The sequence below is a fragment of the Antechinus flavipes genome, chromosome 3, assembly GCF_016432865.1.
Source record: "Antechinus flavipes isolate AdamAnt ecotype Samford, QLD, Australia chromosome 3, AdamAnt_v2, whole genome shotgun sequence".
NCBI lineage: Eukaryota > Metazoa > Chordata > Mammalia > Dasyuromorphia > Dasyuridae > Antechinus > Antechinus flavipes.
The window spans coordinates 500,729,131-500,753,470 of record NC_067400.1 but is presented as its reverse complement, the minus strand read 5'-3'; the positions used below and the strand labels follow the sequence as shown (position 1 = coordinate 500,753,470).

At 33.6% G+C, this 24,340-nt stretch overlaps 1 protein-coding gene across 1 annotated transcript in view; it reads right to left on the bottom strand.

The window, feature by feature from the left end:
• The window catches only part of AASDHPPT (aminoadipate-semialdehyde dehydrogenase-phosphopantetheinyl transferase), a 47,560-nt gene extending 23,252 nt beyond the window's left edge, over positions 1-24,308 (bottom strand). Inside the window, exons 1-2 of the mRNA XM_051986918.1 lie at positions 24,065-24,308; positions 20,768-20,993 (exon numbers count right to left, since the gene is read on the bottom strand). Coding sequence (XP_051842878.1) covers positions 20,768-20,993; positions 24,065-24,247 — 409 coding nt within the window. The 5' untranslated portion in view covers positions 24,248-24,308. The remainder of the gene's footprint in view (positions 1-20,767; positions 20,994-24,064) is intronic.
• Between the last annotated feature and the right edge of the window lie 32 nt (positions 24,309-24,340).

The window sequence follows — 24,340 nt, the reverse complement described above, 5'->3', positions numbered from 1 at the left end:
AGGCCAGTCAGTGGAAACTTTTCTTTGGCCTACACCAAGCCACTTATTTAGGAAAAAATGCTCTCCAGTCCCTTGTGATTTTCACAAGCTAGGAGAAACAATTAAATAGATCTGTCAGATCTGCCTACTTTGTGTCCAAGTAAATCCTGAAAGGGCTGTTAACCCACCTCTCCTGAAGCCCATCTGGAGGAGGGGTACACACCCAGGGTAGGACTGGCAGACTTTACACATATGCCCCCTCTGAGGGGCTTGAAACTGCTTTTGGTTTTTGTTGAAACCTGTACTAATTGGGTAAAAGTGTGGTGTTCTTTTCTATAATATAATTGTTCTCTGGGAGGAGGTTTCTTGGGGGGGCTTCTGGAGGCAACCTTTGTTTCAGTTCAAAGTAATAGTCATCCCAAATGCAGCCAGCTGTTAAAGTAGTTCTTTACTGTCTTTTCCAAAATAGCCCAGTTAGCTTTCTTTGGTCCCAAGAGCACTCGTTGCTAGTCTTTTGCCTTTGCCAGCTTCTGCCTCTAGCTCAACTCTGACTCCTGGCTTCTCAGTCCCCTCAACTGACTTCTCACTCTGTCAATCTCCTGAACTGAATGACTCCACTGACTCAGCTCCTTTTTATGCTCTTTTAGAGGTGTAAACTCAAAGGTTGACTCCTCCTCTGAGAGTGGGATTATGGGAGGTATAACTTGTGAATCTCCCGGACTTGTGAACTCTAATGTGTGAGCTCTAATGTGAAACTCTCTTAAAGGTGTGAGCTCTAATGTGTGAGCCAATTACCTAAGCATTGTTTCTATCAACTCCAGTAAGTTAGCTAAAATGTAATGTTCTTCTCTTCTCTAAAATATGATCGTTTTTTGGGAGCAGATTTCTTGGGGAGCTTCTGGAGGCAGCCAGACTATTTCAGAGTAATAGTCACTTCAAATGCAGCCAGGAGTTAAAATCCAGTACTTTATTGTCTCTTCCAAAATAGCCCAGTTAGCTTTCCTTGGTTCCGAGAGCTCTTGTTGCTAGTCCTTTGCCTCTGCCTCTGCCAGCTTCAGCCTCTCTTCTTCCAAATCCCCAGATCTGCTCAACTGCAGTCTCTAGCTTCTCAATCTCCTCAACTGACCCCTGCTTTCTCCATCTCCCAAAGTCTCCTCCTCTTCCTGGAAGCTTCTAGCTTATCTAAGCTCTGTAAAGGTGTGAACTCTAATGTGTGAACCAATTACCTAAGCATTGTTTCTATCAACTCTAGTGAGTTAACACCTTGTTTCAAGTTCTGGCTCATAACATAAAAGTCTTCCCTTATAAGATTGAAAAAGCTCAGAGGTTTTTGCTAAAGAAGACAAACCCATTTAAGATTAACTACTATCTCCACTTTGCATTTTATCCTCTCTGCCCAATGTTTAATGCCTTTTAAACATTATGGTATTTGTACCCTAGGCCACCTGAGAACTCCTTTCACTGTGCATAATGCCATTTCCTTCTTAAGGACCCAGCCTAAAACCCAAATCACTCTGATTCTCATTGACTGGCCAACAATAAGTCCCAGGCCAAGCCCTAATTGGTCATTGTTTGGGCCCTTTAGACCCAGCACAAATGTGAATAGCAATTGTTTCTGTTTTGGCCAGAAAGCCTGAGGATATTCCCCTCTGAGTCTGGTTTTTATTTAATTTTTATTAAATAAAAGAGGCTATTCTTTGCCTCATTTCTTTATCTTAATCAGTAAATGGGCATTGCCTCAGTCAAATTGAAATTTGGTAAAAACCAGGCTTTTAATTTAAAAAAAGAAAGTGCTTAAAAAACCCAGGTCTCCCACATCTTTGAGAGCCATCTACAGGTATCTGAGTATCTCACCACTATTCTGGAGGAGAAAGTAAGACTGAAGACTTTGTACAATTACCACCTTCATTTAACTCCAAAGTACATGTCATGGCATCACCTCCCTGTGATATCAAAATCTCCTTCAAGAATGAAGAACAAGGGCAGCTAGATGATACAGTGGATAGAGCACCAGTCCTGATCAGGAGGACCTGAGTTCAAATCTGGCTTCAAACACTTCCTAGCTGTGTGACTCTGGGCAAGTCACTTAACCCCAATTGCCTCAGGGGGAAAAAAAATGAAGGACAAATAAGTAACTTTGGAGAGAGCAGTTTTGACAGAATTATAAAGTCAAAACCATATTTTAAGAGGTAGGGAATGAAAGGAAAAAAAAAGAGATAAATTTTGTAAATAGCCTCTTTGAGAAGCTACAAAGGGTACAAGAGATAAAGGACCATAGTTAGTGAAAAAGGATCAAATGATGGGTTTCAGAAAGGGTTAAACATGAACAGGTTTGTAAGCACCAGAGAATGAGCCAATAGGAAGAGATTAAAAATAAGTGAAAGAATGAGGATAACAAAGGGGTGGGCTCTTAAGAGTAGATGGGACAGAATGGAATCTTTGAACAAGTAGAATGGTTAGCTTTGGTAATATATGGGATAAACTGAAGACCTCTCATAAGAATGTGACTTCTACCTATACCATAATTGTGACTTGAGACCTTGCAATAACAAAGTGAGATACAGCTAAAAAGCTGCAGGTGTTTGATTGTCATAGAACATTCCCCTCCTGTTTCCCACCACCTCTTAATTAGCATTTATTTAAAAATTTCTTTTAAAGGCAATTTTTTTGTTTGTTTCTGGGATAGATTTCGATGTTTAGAATGTAAGCCCTAACTCCCCGAGACCATGGGAAAAAAGGTTAAATGTGAGGGACTTCTGGTCAATATAATCTTGTGTTTTGCACTTTGCATTCCTTTACTGAAATCTTGTCTGTTGAAAGTTCTCTTTCTCACCAAATCATAATAAACCCCCTTTTGCTTTTCTTACTCGAAGAGTTTCTGATTTTAATTTGGGTTCACTTACCCACACAGTTAGGAATAAAGCTACTCCATTCTGTGAGACAGAAATGGAGAAGATGGTGATAGAGGGCATGTGAGAGGATGATAAAGAATAGGGAAGAAGATAATGTTCCCAACTTTGCTGACCATAAATGAAGAAAGGAAGAAAATACTGGTACATATATAAGGCCTATAGGGTTTAAAAGAAAGCACTTTGCAGGCATGAATCATAAAACAAAACTACCCCCTAGAGTTCCATAATGATAAAATGTGAAAAAACATGGGGTGGAAGTCAAGAAAACTAGATTATAGTCCTAGCTCAGTTATTAACTAGTCATGTGATCTTGGGTAAGTCATAAAAGTTTCCTAGATCATATTTTCTAAATCTCTAAAATAAAATACTAGTAATAAGATTATCATCTCAGATCTCTTATTGACCTAATAAACACTATGATTGTGACTCAAGAGTCCTCAGAAAGTTCTAAAAAAAAATGAAAATTTGAAAATATAATCACAAATGACTCTTAATGAAAAAGGAAAGTGGGTCTAATTTCTAATTTGTAAAATGAAGACGTTAAACTGGATCATAACATCATAGGTCTAGTTTGTTAAGAAGAATTTGGAGATCTAATCAAATCATCTAATTTTACTGTGGCCCAGAGAGGCTAAATGATTATTGAACTTAAAGCTAATGCTCTTTCCATGATAAATCCCTTTCGGCTTTGTCATTTGATTATTACCAAGAGATAAAAATCTGTAGCTATATTATAATTTAAGCGGGGAAAACAAAGCCTTATTTTTTCAATGTGGCCCAACAAATCAAATAATCATAGCTCAAAAGCTGGGAGGAACTTAAAAAGCTACATAGTTAAATACTATCATGTTACAGATCATTAAGTGATCTGTTCAAAATCACACAGATAGTGTGCATCTTTGGGACAATTGGAACATATATTCTCTATTTCCAGAGATAGGGCTTCTTCCCCTGTGTCACTTGATATATCAATGTAGTGAAATTATTATGCAATATTAAAAATAAGAAACAGAAAGAAACAAGGTAATTCTTATGTGAATTACATAAAATTCAAAAGAACTGTAATATATCTACTGATTATAATACAAAAACACCACAGAATAGAAAAGAATATGAGAGAACACTACAATGAAATTATTTTATCAATACTTATATTATTTTTGAAGTAAAATAGTATACTTTGTGACTATTAGGTTCTAATAGCTTTGTATTTGGCTTACAAAATATTTAAATGTATACATGTATGTATATAACTATCGGTACAAACATACATAAATGCATGTATATGTGTATTCATGCTTGTGTATATGTGTGTATAAAAATATGTGCACACAAGTATCTGTAGCACATATGCATACATAAATATAAATGCACAAATATATAAATGCACATACATATGTATATAATATATGCATACACATACATATATAAACAAATGTGTACACATGCACAAAAACATGACTAAATTGCATCAATATGAGAGATGCAAAGATTGTTCAACACTGGGGGAATGGTTTAATTAATAATATTTTTTGAAATCTAAAACCACCTTTTGTGAATAAATTTTAAAAACTTTGCTCAAACTTATAATGCATATGCATTTAATAGTATCTTTCTAAAACCAAAAGCAAGCATCATATTCTAAGAGCAAAATATTTTCACAAAAATATGGGAATAAAACAAGAATATCTAACGTCCCAAATATTAGTTGATATAATACCGGAAATGTTTTTAATAGAAATGAGAGAAATTAAAAATATAAAGACATACAAAAATGTAAAAGTATTACTATTTACTGACAGTACAGTGGTATACTGAGAAAATCCTAAGAAATCAGAAAAGATACCAAGTCAATTAATAGCGTCAGCAAAGTTTCAGGATAAAAAAAAATAAACCTTCAAAAATCAACTGAATTTCTATATTATAACAATAAGAAAATCCAAGAGTCAACAATAAAAAGGCAAATTCCACTCCAATAATTATACAATGCATAAACTATCTGGGGACCAATCTAGTAAAGCATACAAAAGACTTGCATGAATTCAATTGCAAAGTGCTCCTTTAAGAAATAATTAAGTTACAACTTAAATTGCTAGAGAAATATTTTGTATTAATTGCTGGGCCATGCCAATAAAATAAAATGATAATACTATCAAAGTTAATTCATATAATAATTTAATAATGAATAATAATTCATATAATAATCAAATTATACAAGGGAAATTATGATAAAATAACAAAACTCATTTGGAATCTAGACCATGAAGGGCAATAATGAAAAGATGTAAGGACAATGTAATGGGACTTCCAAATCTCAAATTATATTATTAAATACCAGTCATCACAACTATTTGTTACTAACTAAAGAGAAAGTGAAAAGGGTAGATCAATGGACTGACTAGTTTAGGCAAGGAGAATCAGAAGCAATGGAACTCAATAACACATTATTCACTAAAGTAAAAAAAAAAAAATTCCCTATCTAATAAAGCAGAATAATAATTTGAAAAACAAATTTGGAATTATGCAAATAAAGTTAGTAAAATGCCCATATTCTTTGAGTTAGAGATTCCACTGGTAGGGGAGAGATACCGTACAGAAGAGAATGACAATGAGAAAGTATCCTTATCAAAATATTTATAGCAGAAGTTTTTGGATAGCAAAGAACTTGAAAAAAACAGATGCTCATTGATTGGGATGTCATTATGCCAGAAGAAATGATGAATGTGATGAATAAAGAGAAGTATAGAAAGAAGATACATGAGATGATGTATAGTGAAGTAAATGCAATCAGAAAAATAATATACACAATGAAGAAAACAATGTAAATAAAAAGAACTATACACACATACAAAATCAAAAGTCAGTATAGCAAAACTACATAGAACAAACATGGTTCAAAAGAAGAGACATAAGAATACATTCTCATCTTTTTCCTTCATAAAGCTGAGAAGCCTATAAGAGTATTATATGTGAGGAAATGAAAAGAGAATGAAAGGTGAAAAGGAGGAAAAGGAAAAAGGGAAAGAGAGAATAAGAGAGGAAGAAAAAGAGGGGCAAAAGATTTGTAGATTACACTGAAGCCTCACACCTAAATATAATTAACATTTTCTTTGAAAAAAATTCAGTAAAGGGCTTATATCCCAAAGAGATATTAAAGAAGGGAAAGGGACCATTATGTGCAAGAATGTTTGTGGCAGCCCTCTTTGTAGTGGCTAGAAACTGGACAATGAATGAATGCCCATCAATTGGAGAATGGCTGAATAAATTGTGGTATATGAATATTATTGAATATTATTGTTCTGTAAGAAATGAGCAACAGGATGATTTCAGAAAGGCCTGGAGAGACTTACATGAACTGATGCTGAGTGAAATGAGCAGGACCAGAAGATCATTATACACTTCAACAACAATACTATATATGTTGATCAATTCTGATGGACGTGGCCCCCTTCAACAATGAGATGAACCAAATCACTTCCAATAGAGCAGTAATGAACTGAACCAGCTACACCCAGCGAAAGAACTCTGGGAGATGACTATGAACCACTACATAAAATTCCCAATCCCTCTATTTTTGTCCACCTGCATTTTTGATTTCCTTCACAGACTAATTGTACACTATTTTAAAATCCAATTCTTTTTGTACAGCAAAATAACTGTTTGGATATGTATGCATATATTGTATTTAACTTATACTTTAACATATTTAACATGTATTGGTCAACCTGCCATTTGGGGGAAGGGTTGAGGGAAGGAGGGGAAAATTTGGAACAAAAGGTTTTGCAATTGTCAATGCTGAAAAATTACCCATGTGTATATCTTGTAAGTAAAAAGCCATAAGAAAAAAGAAAAGAAAAAAGACTCAGTAGATACTGTATTTAAAGAGGAGAAAATAATAATATAAAAAATAAAATAAATTCCCAGTTTTAAAAGACAGGAAGAAATTTGTTATTAATGTACAAGTTATACCTGAGTTGGCTGTCTACCTGTAGTCAGATCATCAATTTATTATCTAAGTACGATAAGGATTAATAAAATAATAAGAATAAGAATAAATCAGAAAAAATAGAATGTTCTGTTAAAGCAATTCATCCTGAATAATTTAAGCAATTGAAAATCAAAAAAGAGTTGGGAGGATTTAAAGTCAAAGAAGTTAATTTGCCATTCACTACTTGGGTGACTTGGGACTAGCTTCTCTAAGTCAAATCTGTAAAGTGAGTACACTGGATTAATTAGCCTTCTAAAGCCCCTTTCAACTCGAAATTCTATGATACTAAAGTTTTTAACCTGAATGTCTGAAAAAAAAAAATAGTGATATCCCTTGCACAAATAGGAAAACAAGAGAACCTTGCTTTTTATTTCAGTACTGGTAATGACAAACTCAGTTTCAGACATGCTGAATTTCATGTGCTAGAAATACAGAGCTGGGATTTACATAAGAGGCATAAAGAGGCTCAAACAGAAGTCAAGAATATTGTTAGTTATAGTATCACTTTTATTTGTTAGAATTTTCAAATTATTATTTCATATACTTCAAGAAAACATTTGATTTACTCTAAAAACAACTGGGGAAGTCAAAGAAAATTTTTCAAAATATATGCATATTAATAAAAACTGACATTATACATAATCAATAGAAAGCACTTAAATAATTATATATAAGTTAAATTATTACAGCAACTTCACATACTTTGTAGTTACTCAATAACATAAAAGATTAAACAACTATATGCAATAATAAAAGTAAAACCAACAAAACAGGGTTTTTTTGTTTTTTGTTTTTTTCTAAAGGGGCTAGCTGTGCAGGTAAACTCAAAGAGCAACAGCACCACACTGTGGAATATCTGGTGGAAAAAAAAAATCTTTGTTGCAGGAGTGAAAAAAAACAGCAATAGCAATGATATAACTTCAACAGTATAAAAAAGGAACTAAGTCATTTGAAAGAATAGTAAATACATCTTATTTACTTGATTCTATCACTTTTTTCTTCATAAAACAAAAAATACCCACTAAAATATAGAAATTCTGTATCTCCAAATTTTTATTTATTGACTTTTCTAATTTGTCCCTTAAATATTGTACTAATCACCACTATCTTAATGACTTATAATTCAGGCAAACAAACAAATAAAAATTTTGACTGTCATACCAATTTATAGAAATGAAACTTCTATCTTACAATCTTTTAGCATTTCTCTTCTTTTAGTGTTATCTTTTCTCTCTTGAGCTCCAGGCCCACATCACTAATTGCATTAATGGACATTTTAACCTAGTTAGAAAATTCACAAGTTCAAGCCCTCATTGATTTCCTTTGAACAGGGGACTGGGATAAGAATTGAAGTTGTGATTTCATTAGGACAGGTACTTCATAGAAAAGAAACTTTCTATTAATGTAAGACAGCCCTCTCTCAGCAATTTATCTTGAGACTGCATGACTTTGAGATTATGTGACTTAACCTAATGTTACACAGACTATGTTTACAAGGTAGAATTTGAAGGACGGTTCATTAAATACTACTCCCCTTCTCTCTTTGTATATACATATATACAGTATTTCAACAGTCTCAGGATTGTCTTACCCTATTAAAGCTTAAAACTGCAATAAAATACAAACTCCTTAAGTGGGACTGTTGCCCTCGTATCTTTGTATCTCTAGTACTGAGACACAGTGAAACCGTTTGCTACTGCTGAACCTTTTCCAGACTATTAGGAGCAAGTAAACTGTGCTTTCCAATGCTTTCTGTACACAGCTACCAAAACAATCTTACTAAAATATGAGTCTGACCACACCATGAACCATCTCAAAAAGTGCTAGTGATTTCCTACTGCCTCTAGAATAAATTTAAAACCTTTCTCAGTTTGGAGCTAGCCTCCCTTTCCAGATTTATTTCACAAAAGACTTCTACCATGCATTGTCTTCTAACCACACACTGGCCTGTTGTTTCCTAAATCCATCATTTTGCCCTGTGGCTCAGCATCACTTTTTCTCAAGCCTAGAATGTATTTAATCCTTTCCTTGCTATTGCCTTCTGGAAACTGATTTTCCTTTCTATGAGGCAAAGAGGATCTTAATTCCCAAAGGAGAGAAAGCCAAAAAAAAACAAAGAAAAAAACCTATAGGTCAAAATCACTAATGAATATTAATAAAATAATATTCAACAAATCCTACCAAAATGTTACATTAGGTTAAAAAATTGAGTTACATTAAGAACATGCAGATATAAATTAAAATGGAAAATTTAAATGTAATGAATCATATTAAAAATAAATATTTGAGCCTCACATGATTACTTCAACAGATATGGAAAAGAACTTCAACAAGATAGCTAAATGTAATTGTTATCATTCAACATTGTATTAGAAATGTTAGCTTTAGTAATAAGAAAAGAAAAAGAAATTGAAGGAATTGGAGTTAGAGATAATAAAGAAACAAAACCATCTTCTTTGCAGATATGATGGCATATTTAGAGAATCCTGGAGAATCTATCGAAAAACTACTAGAAACAATTAACAATTTTAGAAAAGTTGTAAAATATTAAATGATCTCATATAAATCATTGGCATGTTAGCAACAAAGCCCCAAAGCAAGAGAGACAAAGAGAAATACCATTTAAAATAACTCTAAATAGCAACATAAAATATTTGGGAGTCTACTTAACAAGGCAAAGCCAAGAACACAATTACAAAACACTTTGCACACAAATAAAATTAGACCTAAGCAACTGGAAGAACACTGATTGCTCATGGGTGTGCTGAGCTAACATAATATAAATGACAATGCTACCTAAATTAATCTACTTACTCAGTGCCATACCAATCAAATTACCAAAAAATTACTTTATAGAACTAGAAAAAATAATAACAAAATGCATCTGGAAGAACAAAATATCAAAAATTTAAAGGGAATTAATTGGGAAAAAATGCAAAGGAAGGTGACCTAACCCACACCAAACCTAAAACTATATTATAAAGCAGTAGTCATCAAAACTATTTGGTACTGACTAAGAAATAGAGTAATGCATCAATGAAATGGGTTAGGTATACAAGACACAATAATCAATGACTACAGTAATCGAGTGTGTGACAAACCCAATGACTCCAGCTTCTGGGATAAGAACTTGCTATATGATAAAATTTCTGAGCAAATTGGAAAATGTACTGACTTAACATTTAACATCTTCTACCAAGATAAAGCTGAAATAGGTTAGTGATTTAAACATAAATGGTGACACTACAAGTAAATGAGGAAAGCAGATCTGTGGAGAAGTAAGGATTTTATAGCCAAAGAAGAACTAGAGAACATTATGAAATGTAAAATGGATAATTTTAATTACACTAAATTTTAAAGTTTTTACACAAACAAAGCCAATGCAATCAAGATTAGAAAGGAAGCAGCAATTTGGGGGAAAAAAATTTACAGCCAGAGTTTCTGATAAAGGCCTCATTTCCACATATATATATATATATATTATTTGTTTGTTTGTTTGTTTGTTTTTGCTGAGGCAATTGGGGTTAAGTGACTTGTCCAGGGTCATACAGCTACGAAGTGTTAAGTGTTTGAGGTCAAATCTGAACTCGGGTCCTCCTGAATTCAGGGCTGCTGCTCTAGTCCACTGTGTTAGCTAGCTGTCCCAAAGCCTCATTTCTAAAATCCCTCCATTGATAACTGGTCAAAGGATATTAACAGACAATTTTCAGATGAATAAATTAAAGCCATTTCTAAATATATGAAAAAATACTCTAAATCACTATTGATTAAAGAAATGCAAATTAAGACAATTGAGGAACTATCTCATACTTCTCAGATTGCCTAAGATAACAGGGAGAGACAAAAACAAATTTTGGAATGCATGTGGGAAAACTGAAAAATTAATGCATTGGTGGTGGAGTTGTGAATTGATCTAACCATTCTACAAAGCAATTTGGAACTATGTTCAAAGAGCTATTAAACTGTGCATACAATTTGATTCAGCAGTCTTACTACCGGATCTGTATCCCGGATCCATATGTGCAAAAATGTTCTTTCTGTGGTGGCAAATATTTGGAAATTGAGTGGATGCCTATCAACTGGGGAATGGTTGAATAAGTTATGGTATATGCATGCTATGGAGTATTATTGTTTTATAAGAAATAATGAGCAGGCTGATTTCAGAAAAGCCTGGAAAGCTCAATATGAACTGATGCTGAGTGAAGAGAGCAGAACCAAAAGAATATACCATTACAATGATGATAACTGTAATGGACTTGGCTCTTCTGAATAATGCAGTGATTCAAAGCAATTCCAATAAATTTGGAATGGAAAATGTCAATCACATCCAAAAAGGGAACTATGAAAACTGAAATGTGAATGGAAGCAAAGTATTTTAACTTTCCATTTGTTTTTTTCTTTCTCATGTTTTTTTCCCCTTTTTGGTTTGATTTTTCTTGTATAACATCAGAAATATGTAAAAAGACTGCACATATTTAACCTACATCAGCTTGCTATCTTATGGAAGGGTGAGATAAGAGAGGGATAGGGAAAAAATTTAAAATACAAAGTTTTACAAAAATGAATGTTAAAAACTACATAATGAAGTGGAAGGACACCTCTCAGGAGCATGAGAAACATAATATTGAAACTCTGTAGTTAGAAGTTTGTTACTAGTTCTTCACACCCTAATGTAGATGGTATTTTTATACCCCCAGATGTGCTGCCCTAAAAAAACCTAAGACCTTGACAACTTGATAAACATAAATAAATACTGTCTTATTATTTGTCTGGGAATGGCACCCTTAGTGTGATAATTTTTGCCTCCTGTCTAGGATGAAATTCCTTTAGTAAGACAAATGTATTAGGGAACTTTTATGTTTCATTCTATAAATATGTCTCTGAAATTGCTTGACACTGACTCCCTTGTTCTGGTGGGGTTTAGTCACTAGCTAGCAATAAACACTCTAAAATTTACATTATTTTGGCTGTCCTGTATTTTCTCTCATCTGGGCATTTCAATAGTAAAAGTAAAATACTATTGGGAAAAAACATAGCTAACTGTATTAAAATATCTAAAACAATAGAAACAATAAAATATTTTCCTGAATATGATAAACAATATCCTTCCAAAATTAATAACCAGTCATTATTTTTACCTGAACTCTCCCATAAATTCACCACCAAACAATTATAAGATAAGGCCTCAAAATTACTTTTTGAGTGGCGTAATCAGCATAGGGATGGGATGAAACAATTTTCAATGCCAAGGCAATTCAAGTCAGCAGAAAAACTCTATCTCACTAGGGCAAAAGGGTAGTACATTAAAATACAAGTTACATCCAAGCAAGTCAATAGCAGGCCAGTGGCAAGACCTAATGGCCCTAGCAAGGGTGAGGGTTTGAGGACTCACAGCTCTAGAGGAGGCAAGCAGATGATACCAAACCCCCAGCACAAGAAGTTTGGGACAAAATACCCTTCCCACCCTAGCAGTAGAGCACAAATTCAATATAAAATTAAAAATCATGAAAAAAGTGGGGGAAAAGGAAAGGGGTAGTACAAAACCTGATCATAGTAAATTACTTTGGGGACAAGGAATTAAAACATAAACTCTGAAAAAGACAACAATGTTAAAATGACTCCATGTGGAGTCTCAAAGAAAAATAAGTGGTCTCCAGCCCCAAACTCCTAAAATATCTCAAAAAGGATTTTAAAAATCAAATAAGAGAGGTAAAAAGAAAATTAGAAAAAAATAATAAATCATGAAAAAAGAGGCAACAGCTTAGTAAAAGAAAAACACACACACACAAAGGTACAAAAATTAACTGAATAAAAGATCTTAAAAAGTAGAAGTAGTCAAATGAAAAAGAAGGCACAAAAACTCACTGAAGAAAATAATTCCCTATAAATTAGAACTGGACAAATGAAAGCAAATACTTTCATGAGATATGAAGACTCAATAAATCACAATGAAAAGAACAAAAAAAAAAAAATAGAAAAAAATGTTAAATAGCTCATTGTAAAAGCAACTGATCTAGAAAACAGATTAAAGAAAGAAAATGTAAGAATTATTGGACTATTTAAAATCATGATCAAAAAAAGAACCTAGATATCATATTTTCAAGAATTTGTCAAGGAAAACTGTACTGATACTTGAAAACCAAAGAGTAAAATTCTAATTTGAAAGAATCTACCAATCACCTTCTGAAAGAAATCACAAAAAGAAAACTCCCAGGAATATTATACATAAATTTCAGAGCTCCCAGATCAAGGAGAAAATAATGCAAGCAAATATCTTGCTCAAATGTCATAAAGAGACATTCAAGATTACACAGGATTTCTATATTAAAGAATGAGAAGTCTTAGAATATGATATTCTAGAAGCAGGAGAGCTAGGATTATAACTAAAAATCACCAATGAACGATAATGAATATAATTACAACCAGCAAAACTGATTGTGATCCTTCAAGGGACAAAATGGACATTGAAATTGAGAACTTTCGAGCATTCCAAATGAAAAGACCAGAGGTGACCAGAAAATCTGATTTTTCAAATTCAAGACTCAAGAGAAGTCTAAAAAGTTAAACGAAAAGAGAAATCATAAGGGATTCAATAAGGTTAAACCTAAAGATTATTCTTATAACTCTTAAAAACTTTATCACTATTAGGACAATGAGAATTATACTTAAAGAAGAAATGGGTATGAGATAACTATGATGGGCCAATATCAAAAAATAACAATAACAGATAAGGAAAGAGACTCTACTGCAAGAAAAGGGAAGGGAGAAATAGAATAGGGTAAATTGTCTCACATGAAGAGGTACAAAAGAGCTATAACACTGAAGATAAAGATAGCATGGGGTGGTGGACAACAATTGAACCTTAGTCTCATTAGAATTGCTTAGAAAGGGATTATATACTCACTGAGATGAGTATAGAAATCCATCTTATTGCACAGAGAAATAGGATGGAAAGAGAGGACTGAGAGTAGGTAGAGCAGTTTAGGGGAGGCAGTAGTCATCAGAAATACATTGGTGAGGAGGAACAAGGTGAAAGGAAGTCAAGAAAGCAGGATAAAAAGAGGGAAAATAAGACGGAGGGAAGTAAGTGGAAATGTGAATGTGATGGACTCACTCATAAAGCTGAAATGGATTACAAAGAGCTTAGAAACCAGAATCCAACAATAAGCTGTCTATGAAAATACATCTAAAGCAGATAGACACACAAACAACAGAGGTAAGAGATTGGAGCAGAATATATTATACTTCAGCCAAAGTAAAAAAAAAAAAAAAAAAAAAAAAGAGTCATAAGCATGATCTCAGAGAAAACAAAAGCAAAGAAAATCTAATTAAAAGAGACCCAAAAAGGAAACTACATCTTACTAAAAGATACCATAGACAATAAAATAATATCAGTACTAAGCATATATGTATCAAATGGTGTATCCAAATTTTAAAAGAAGTCATATGAGTTCTAAAAAGGAAGAGTAAAATAATAGAGTGGGGGACCTCAATTTTCTCATTCAGAACTAGATAAAGCTAAACAAAAAATAAAGAACAGAGAAGATAAAGAGGTGAATAGAATTTTAGAAAAAAATAGATATGATAAAGCTCTGGCAAAAAATGAATGAGGATGGAAAGGAATACACTTTTTTTCTTAGCAGTTCCATGGCACCTACACATACACACAATTACCATATAATAGAATATAAAAACCTCACAATCAAATGCAGAATGGTAGAAATAATAAATACATCCTTTTCAGAACATAATGCAATAAAAAATCGCATTCAATAAGTGGCAAAGAAAAAGTAGGTTAAAAATTAATTGGAAATTAAATAATATCATCCTGAAAAAATGAGTGAGTCAAAAAAAAATCATACAAACAGTAATTGCATTAAAGAGAATGACATAAATGAAACTTCATATCAAAATTTATGGATAACACCAAAGCTGTATTTAATGGAAAAATTCTCTAAAAATGTCAGTAAAATAAGAGAAAGAACAAGTCAACAGACTAGATATACAAGTAAAACATAGAAAAACCATAAAATAAAAATCTTCAACAAAACACCAAACTGCAGAGCTTGAAAAACAAAATAGAAATTAATTAAACTAATACAACTAGAAGCTGGTATTATGAAAAGTACAATAGAATAGAGGAGGTTAATTTGATTTTTAAAAGGAAAGAAGAAAACCAAATTATTAATATTGAAGTTGAAAGGGTGAATTCACCATGAATTAAAAGAAAATTTAAAAAATTATTAGGAGCTATCTTACTCAATTATATGACAATAAACTAACAATTTAAACAAAATGTCATATTTACAGAAATGTAAATTTCTCAGATTAACAGAACCAGAAATAGAATAATTAAAGAACTCCAACTTAGTAAAAGAAATTGAACAAGATAGCAAATGAACACCCTAAGAAAAATCTCCATAGCTAGATGTTTTCACAAGTGAATTCTACCAAACATTTAAAGAACAGTTAATTCCAGTACTATATAAACTATTTGTAAAAATAGGTGAAGAAGGAGTTCTTTTATGACACAAATATGTTTCTGATATCTAAGACAGGAAGAACTAAAACAGAGAAAGTAAACTATGGAGCAATTTCCCTAATCAATAGTGATGGAAGACTCTTAAATAAAATACTAGCAAGAAGATTACAACAATATATTACAAGGATTATATACTATGATCATGAGGGATTTATACCAAGAATGCAGGGCTGGTTCAATATTAGGAAAAGAGAATCAACATAATTTATCAGCATAAAAATAATAAAACCAATAGAAATCACAGAATTATCTCAATAGATGCTATAAAAAGCCATGGGAATAAGTAAAATGTTCCTTAAAATGATTAGTAGCATCTATCTAAAATGATCAGCAAGCATCATTCATGTATGCGGATAAGCTAGAAGCTTTTCCAATAAAATCAGAGGTGAAGTAAGACTGCCCATCATCACCATTATTCAATATTGTATTAGAAATGCTAGTTCTAACAATCAGAGAAGAAAAATAAATTGAAGGAATTAGGATAGGCAATGAGTAAAGAAAACCATTATTCTTTGCAGATGATATTGTATAATAAGGGAATTCTAAAGAATCATTAAAAAATTAAGAACTTTAACAAAGTTGCAGGATATAAAACAAATAAATCATCAGCATTTTAATATATTACCAACAAAACCAAGCAGCAAGAGATAGAAAAAAATTCCATTTAAAATAACTGTGGACAACATAAAATACTAGGGGGTCAATGTGCCAAGACAACTCAGAAACTATATGAATTAAGTTCTTTATTCAAACACCCATCAAAATACCAAAAAAAAAAAAAAAAAAAAAAAAAACCAAAAAAAAAACAAACCAAAAAAAAACCTTATACAGCTAGAAAAAAATAATATCAAAATTCATCTAGAAGAACAAAAGATCAAGGATAACAAAGCAATCAATGAAAAAAAAAAAGTGAAGGAAAGTGGCCTAGCTATCTCAATCAACATGATAAAGTAGTACATCAAAATAATTTGGTATTGGCTAAGAAATAGTGACGGATCAGTGAAATGGATTGAATATAGCACATATAGTAGAATATGATTGTAATAATCTACTGTTTGATAAACCCAAAGACTCTAGCTTTTGAAACAAGACTTCGCTATTTAACAAAAACTATTGGGAAAACTGGAAAATAGTTATTGTCGAATTTAGGTATAAAGAGCTTACAACTGCATCTTTAACCAAAATAAGGTCAACATAGATACATGATTTAGAAATAAAAGGTGATATAATAAGCAAATTAGGGGAACAGAGAATAGTTTACCTGTCAAATAAATCTGTGGATAAAGGAAAAATTTAGACCTAAACACAAGATAGACTATTATAAAATAGATAATTTTACTAAATTAAATTTTAAAAAATTTACACCAATAAAATCAATGACCAAGAATAGAAAGAAAACAGAAAACTTGGGGAGGGGAGGGAGGAGAATGCATAACAATTATCTCTGATTTCATTTTTCAAATATATAGATAACTGAGTCAAATATATATGAAAGGAAATCATTCCCCAATTGATAAATGGTCAAAGAATATGAACTGGCAGTTTTCAGAAGTCATAAAAAAAAAAAAAATCCCCAAATCACTACTGATTAGAGAACTACACATTATGCTGAAGCACTACCTTAAACACCTATCAGATTGCCTAAAAAAATAAATAAATATTGGAGAGGATGTGGAAAAAAATGGGACTCTACTGCACTGTTAATAGAGTTGTGAAGTAATCACGCTGGAGAATGACTTAGAACTATGCCTAAAAAATACCACTACTAAACTATCTCAAAGAGATCCAAAATAAGAAAAGGACTTATTTTTACAAATATATTTATTGCAGCTCTTTTTGTAATGGCAAAGAACTGGAAATTGAAAGGATATTCAACCATCAATTAGGAACTGGCTGAACAAGTCATGGTATATGATTGTAGTGGCATACTACTGTGCTGTAAGAAATTACAAGCCAGGATGATTTTAGAAAAATCTGGAAAGACAAATAAATTGATTCAAAGTGAAATGAGCAGGAAAACAATGTATATAAAAATAACAATATTGTATGATAATTAGAATAAGAAAAAAGAAGAAAGAGCAGGAGGGGGAGGATACAGACAAACTAGGTGAAAAGCATGAAGAATTAGACAAGAATGGAGTTAAGTACAATTCTGATGAAATTAAGGAGTGTGGTGCTTCACAGCAGGAGTCCATAGGGCATTCCTCAACCCCTGACCTACTCCCCCCTCAATTAAACCTTCATGGGTGGAGGGAGAAGGAGGAGGGGAAGGGGCAGTGACACAATCAGCACTACCTATGAAGCAGCCTATGACAAGATTACAAAAGGCACTGCTTAAGGCTAAAAGCAAAGGACAGGATATGTCTGTTTTGATAAATGCATACTCTGTGATTGAAGAATTTGATTCTTCAGGTCAACAATGGAGAAGATACACTCCTTTTCATCTGAAAAAAAAAATTAAGGATTTGAAAAAGGGTTGCACTCTTTATGGGGCTACATCATCTTATGCTACTAGAGAATTTGGCTTATGAAATCTTAACCCCTAGTGACTGGAAATCCATAGCAAGGACATGTTTAGAACTTGGACAAAACTTGTTGTGGCTTTTGGAGTATAGTGAACTATGGAGGATACAAGTCCAACGCAATAAGCAAACTAGAGTTAATATACAAATCACCTTTGATCAACTAGAAGGTAAAGGTCAGTATGCAGACACTAGCACAGATTAGTTACCCTTTGATAGCATATGAGTAAATTGTTGCTGCTGCTATAAAAGCTTGGGGTTCCCCCCCAGGAAAAGATGGAGAGGAAGCCTTCACAAAAATACAGCAAGGTCCCAATGAATCTTTTGCTGATTTTGTGGGACATTTGCAAACAGCTGTCACGAGAACCATTAGAGAAAATGCAGCTACAAGAATTATGATAAGACAACTTGCTAAGGAAAATGCCAATGAGGTTTGTAGAAGAATTATATGAGGACTATACAAAGATGCTCCTTTAGAGGAGATCATACGACGCTGTGCCACAGTAAGCACAAATGCTTATTATATCCAGGCCATGATGCAAAATATGGGAAGACAGGGTCTCTCTTGGCAAGGGACTTCCAGAGAAACTAGTCAATGCTTTCAGTATGGAAAAATAGGACAATTGAGAGCCCAATGCAATCATAGAGAAAGAGTGAGAAGACAGGGTGAGAGAAGACCCTATGTCCAAAATGCAACAGAGGCTTCACTGGGCTTTAGAATGTAGATTGACCCAGGGAAATGAGAGGCAGGGCCCAGCTCCAAGGCATCCAGGGCATGATGGGAGCTGAGGTTACACCCAGAGAGTCTTTAGAAATTCAATATTAAGACATGATCAATCAGCCAAAAAGCAATAATATGGCAGAAAGGGATTACATAATCAATCAGTCAAAAAGCAATAAGATGGCAGAAAGGGATTACAATTGGAGAGAATACAGGCTTTTTAACCCAACAGAAGAACAGTGTCCAGTGCAAAAAGCTCCAATGTAATTGCCAGGTGATGAGGAGAGATCTAGAAAGTGCTGAATAGAAGGGACTAGACAGGTTAACTGCTTGGGAGAAAGGATTTGCTCGTATCTCTACAGATGACGAAAGAATCAGATGGGTGCCTACGAGCTGTATTCACCTTGTCTATCGGAGACAGACAGAAAATCTGTCTAAGATCTAAGAAACATCTGACACTGAAAGAGCATGGCTGATAATGAGACTGTCACAGAACTTCAAAACCAGCAGGAATCATTGGATTCCCTGAGATGAAAAATTGTTGATAAGACTGTTACAGAACTTCAAAACCAGCAGGAATCACTGGATTCATTGAGATGAAAAATTATTGATAAGATTATTGCAGGACTTCAAAACTTGCAGGAATCATTGGATTCCCTACACACATAAAGTAATGGACAATAGATTCCTTTTGGACTATTTCTAAGACTTATGGACATGTATAATTCCTCAGGTTGATTCATGTTATTTGTTACATTGCTACATAACTACTAGCCTGTGTTATGTTACTATATACTTATGTAATTTATGTAATTATATGTAATAGCTCCCATGCTGATATTATGTATACCTGTTTCAAATGAGACCCTTCAGAAGTCTGCTAATCTGATTTGATTCCCCATTTCCTTTGGTGTTTTCATCTCCCTTCCTGAGAAATCAGGGAGGGCATGATCACCTCCTTTTTTGATGTTTTCACCCCTTTTTTGAGGAGTCAGGGAAGGCGTGATCACCTCCTTTTGGGGGTTCTCATCTCCTTGAGAAATAAGGGAAAGTGACCCCCTTATGTTCTAAAACAAAAGAAAGTAGATGTTATGGGACAGAACTCTGAACTTGAAACAAGATTACTTACAAGATATTAAGTGGAATTGATAAAGACAATGGTTATCTAGTTTAGCATGGATAATTGATAGTTCTCTAGTTCAGTATGATTGATTTAATCTTACAACAAATAATGGTTTCCTAGTGAAATAATGATTGGTTTATACTCAGAGTAGAGCATATAAGCTAGGAGCCTCAGCTAGATAGATGGAGAGCTAGGGAAGACAAGCAGACTGGAGGCTGAAGCACAAGCCTTTGGACTCAGACAGATTCATCCCATCTCACATCCTGTGGTGGCAGGCTTTCCTTCTTAGTTTATCCACTGAAACTAAGACTCCAGAAAGCCTTTAAAAAAGCTAGCAGGGCCTCAGGAAAGGAGACAAGACTTTGAAGGAGATAATAAAGGATTTGGACTTTAACACCTGGCTACTGTTGTGGTGATTACTGAACTGAAAGGAAGGCTGCTCTCAGAGACCTCAAGAAAACCAAACAGAAAACATTACAGAAAAGAAGGTGGGTTGGTAAGAGTTTAAAGGTGAAAAATACTCAGATGTGTTCTATTGGTATTCATAAAATGTCAAAAGAATTAGAAAGAGCTCCAACAAAAAATTTAGAAGATATGTGTAAGATATATAAAACATACTGACATCAATAAGATCACAAATCAAAGAATTGAAATAAGTTTTTGTTTAAACTTAAGGGAAAAAATAAATGCTGAAATCAAAGATCATCTAATATTTGATAAGCTAAGGAAGAAATGTGTATACCTACAAACATACTTTTTCTTCTTTTTTTCTCTTCAGAGAAACAATGATCACTTTTTCAGAACTGTTCTTCTAGAATTTATTTTCTACTGTATCAAAATTTTTAAAGACTGGGAAGCAAAGGAACATTTTTAGACTTAAAATAACTATCCTAAACTTACTCCAAGATCCCTCAGCTGTTAGGATTAAGGAATCTGAAAGCACTAGATAAGTAAATTATACTACAGAAGTGGAATATTACCTGGTAAAGTTGTCTTCATGATATCAATTCCAACTTGTAGCTTAGGCTCAGCAGCAAGAACTGCATAATCTCCTTGATGTGAGATATTAAAGTTGAAATCTGGATGAATATTGAATGAGTCATTTACAAGTACTGGCTTCCCTTTTGAAGTTCTCTTCAAATGTATATTATTCCAAGGGATGGTCAGTTTTTCTGCAATCAATTTCCTCATCATCAATCGACCCACCTATGAATTTAATGATATTTAAAATAGGTATTTAAACACATATGGGACTATCTGCCATCTAGAAGAGATGGAGGGAAGGAGGGGAAAAGTTTAAACAAGTTTTTGCAAGGTTCAATGTTGAAAAATTACCCATACATATGTTTTGTATATAAAAAGCTATAATAAAAAATAAGTATATAATAATATTTACTGAAAATTACATCAAATGCCCCCATGGCAAATACTAGACAAAATATTGGGCCTGCCTAAATTCAAAACACTTAATAGCCATGTGATCCTAGGCAAATCACTTACTTTCTGCCTGACTGAATTTCCTTATCTAAAAAATAAGATTAATAATCGCAGCTAATTTCAGATAATATTTATATAGCATTTTACCAACTTTAACATCTTCAATAACTGCTATTATAATCATTAGAAAACATCTCACATTACTGACTATAAGCATAATAATAAATTTTGTGAGCTAACTTCCTTAATGCTCTTCTTACTTGCTATCCCTGAACTGTTTGTGATAACAAGCTCTTAGTATCTTTTGCTTTCATTTTAGTTACTTATTTTTAAATAACCAAAATATTTATTCATATATCTGAAATATAAGTATAAAACTAGGTAATTAAAAGCAACAAAGGAGAATTAGTTTGAAGACATTATTATATTAAAATTACCTTATTTTTTACTTTGTATTAAATTTTTCAATATTCAATTTTAAAATAAGTGACTCTATTAAAAATGTGGTTTCTCTGCAATACAGTTAGGCAAAATATGATATTAAAATTAATTTAAATTGTCAAACCTAAAAAAAGAAAAAATCTTAAAGATCTGAAATATGCCAATCAGGAAAATATACCAATTACCACAACAATATTAACTCAATTATACTGCACCTACAGAAAGAACTTTGGGTTTGATGCTACCCTAGAATACAGAACAAGCTGATTTCTTTTTTATGAAACAGTGCACTGCTCTATAATAATTTTCATTGATCATTTTCAATACTAAATTGTTTTCTGGATAGATCTCTTTTTAAATTGAAAATTTTTTTGTGACTTTTACAAATTAATTTTATTACAACATACTTTCTGCCAAGAGCTAGTACAAAGAAAGTCATTAAACAATGGAAAATTATTCATCAGTAAACAAAATGTGATAACCACATTATAGCTACCATAAAATCAATTAGAACTTTTTTATGCAATAAACATTTTTTTAAAATGATACATGAATATATTGCATTTTTTTAATTTTACAAATTTTAAATCCAAACATTTCAGTCATTCAATTAGGACTAATAATTCAAGGGTTAGCCATACACAGGGGAAAAAAAAAAGGCCCGGAACAACATACGAATAGCAATAAATAGTAATCATATGATGATTTAATACAATGTTAAAATGCTGAACTTCTTATGAAGTTCATAAAGTTCATTATGAAAACTAATAGAAATACTAACAGGGTAAGATAAAAAACATATCTAATATTACCTTTACATATCCTTTACAAAGTATTATGGATTTAGAAAATGGAAGGGGGATCATTTGGTTAAATAAATGCATTTTACAAACTGAGGAACTGAGACCCAGAGAGTTTTAGAAATTTGTCCAAGGTCACACGGGTAATTAGACAAATGAAATTAGAATTCAAACCTAAGTCTTCTGGTTCTAAACATAGCATACTTAGGACAGCACCATGTACGGTTTGAAAAACACTTATCTTTCAAAAATGTATTATTAATTTTACTTCACTATAAGACATCGTCCATTATTTTTCCCTTTCACACAGATAGGTTTATTAAGCATCGTTGCTACATATGGAGGATATTTAGACACAAAGAAAATCATCAATTTTCCCATCATCTATCATCAATTGATTCCCAATTTTTTCAACTTCAACATCATCTCTTTTGTATGTCTTTTTTTTTTCTGTCACTATCCTCATTCCAGACCTCAATACCTCTTCTTGGGATTAATTCAATAGCCTTCAAATTGATGTCCCTATATTGGAATCTGTCCCCTTTGATGATAAAACTCCTGGAGGACAAGGACTATCTATCTCTTGCCTCTTACTACATGCCCAGCACTTAGCACAGTGCTAAGAGCATAAAAGGCTCTTAAAAATTGTTTACTGATTGATTTTTCTACCTTCCACAGAGACCTAGTAGGACTAGTTGCTGTGCAAGGCAGAGAGGATAACATTTTAAACACCCTTTTAAGTTATCCGTTTGACTTCCTAGGGAACCTATCTCCTTATCTATTTACTTTTTCATCTTATATGTATCCTTCTTCCCCCTGCCCCTTAACATAAGCTCCAGAAAGAGATCATTTTCTTTGTATCTAAGCAATGCTTAATAAACCTGTATCTAACTGAATTGAAGCTCAGCCAGGTCTATCCAAGCTGAAAAGCATCAATTAAAGCCCTTAAAGAAACGACATCTCCAAGGACTTACAAGTTTTAGGCGCTTAGCTTAGAGACTTATCCATCAAGTGATATTCTGTTTTGTTTTGTTTTTGTGTTCTTTGTTTTGTTTTGGGGAGAGATGGGGGGTGGCCACAACATTAGACAATGAGACTAAAAACTATAGAACTCAGTGACAGCGATAACAGGATGTATGCTACCTTTCCGGGCTAGGGGCTGGAACTGTCCAAGCCAATGGACGCTGAAACAACCTGGGCCTTCTTTCAATCAAAAGCCAACAGAAAAAAGATGAGAGGAAAAGCATTGCATATAAGGGAAAAGCCTTGGGTTTGATGCTACCCTAGGATAGTCTCCTGTCCTCGATTTCCTTCTCTTTGAAAGGGTTTTGCACTAGGTTGATCTTTAAGATCTCTACCAGCATTAAATCCAAGGTTCTGGGTAAGCTGCAAGTGTTTAACCAATGGCTTCTGGGTGATAGAGACAGGCAGCCTCTTGAGCTAGCTGACTGCAGGGACACTCAGCAGTTTGGCATCCTCTGGATGGTCCCAGCGCCCCGTACACTGGGAAGAATTCGGGGAGGGAAGAAAGGGAATGCTAGTTTGGGGGACACCGCGCCCGACACCGACTCTAGCTAAAGTGCAAAGATTCGTCGGTACCATGGCTGCCTTGGCGTCTCGGGTAAAGACGAACTGGCCAATGCGATCCTTCTCTTCGGGCTGCACTGCACGAGCCGCCAAGAGCCACTCGGCCCGGCTGGGGCGCCAGGCGGCGCACGGAAAAGCCCAACGCACTCCTTCCATGGGGCGAAAACACCACGATGTCCGCGCACAAGAAACCATTCGCGGCCCGGGACACACACGCACGGACGTACACACGCACGACCCCACAATGACTCCGAGCCTCCGCTCTGAACGTCTGCGTAAAGACGGCAT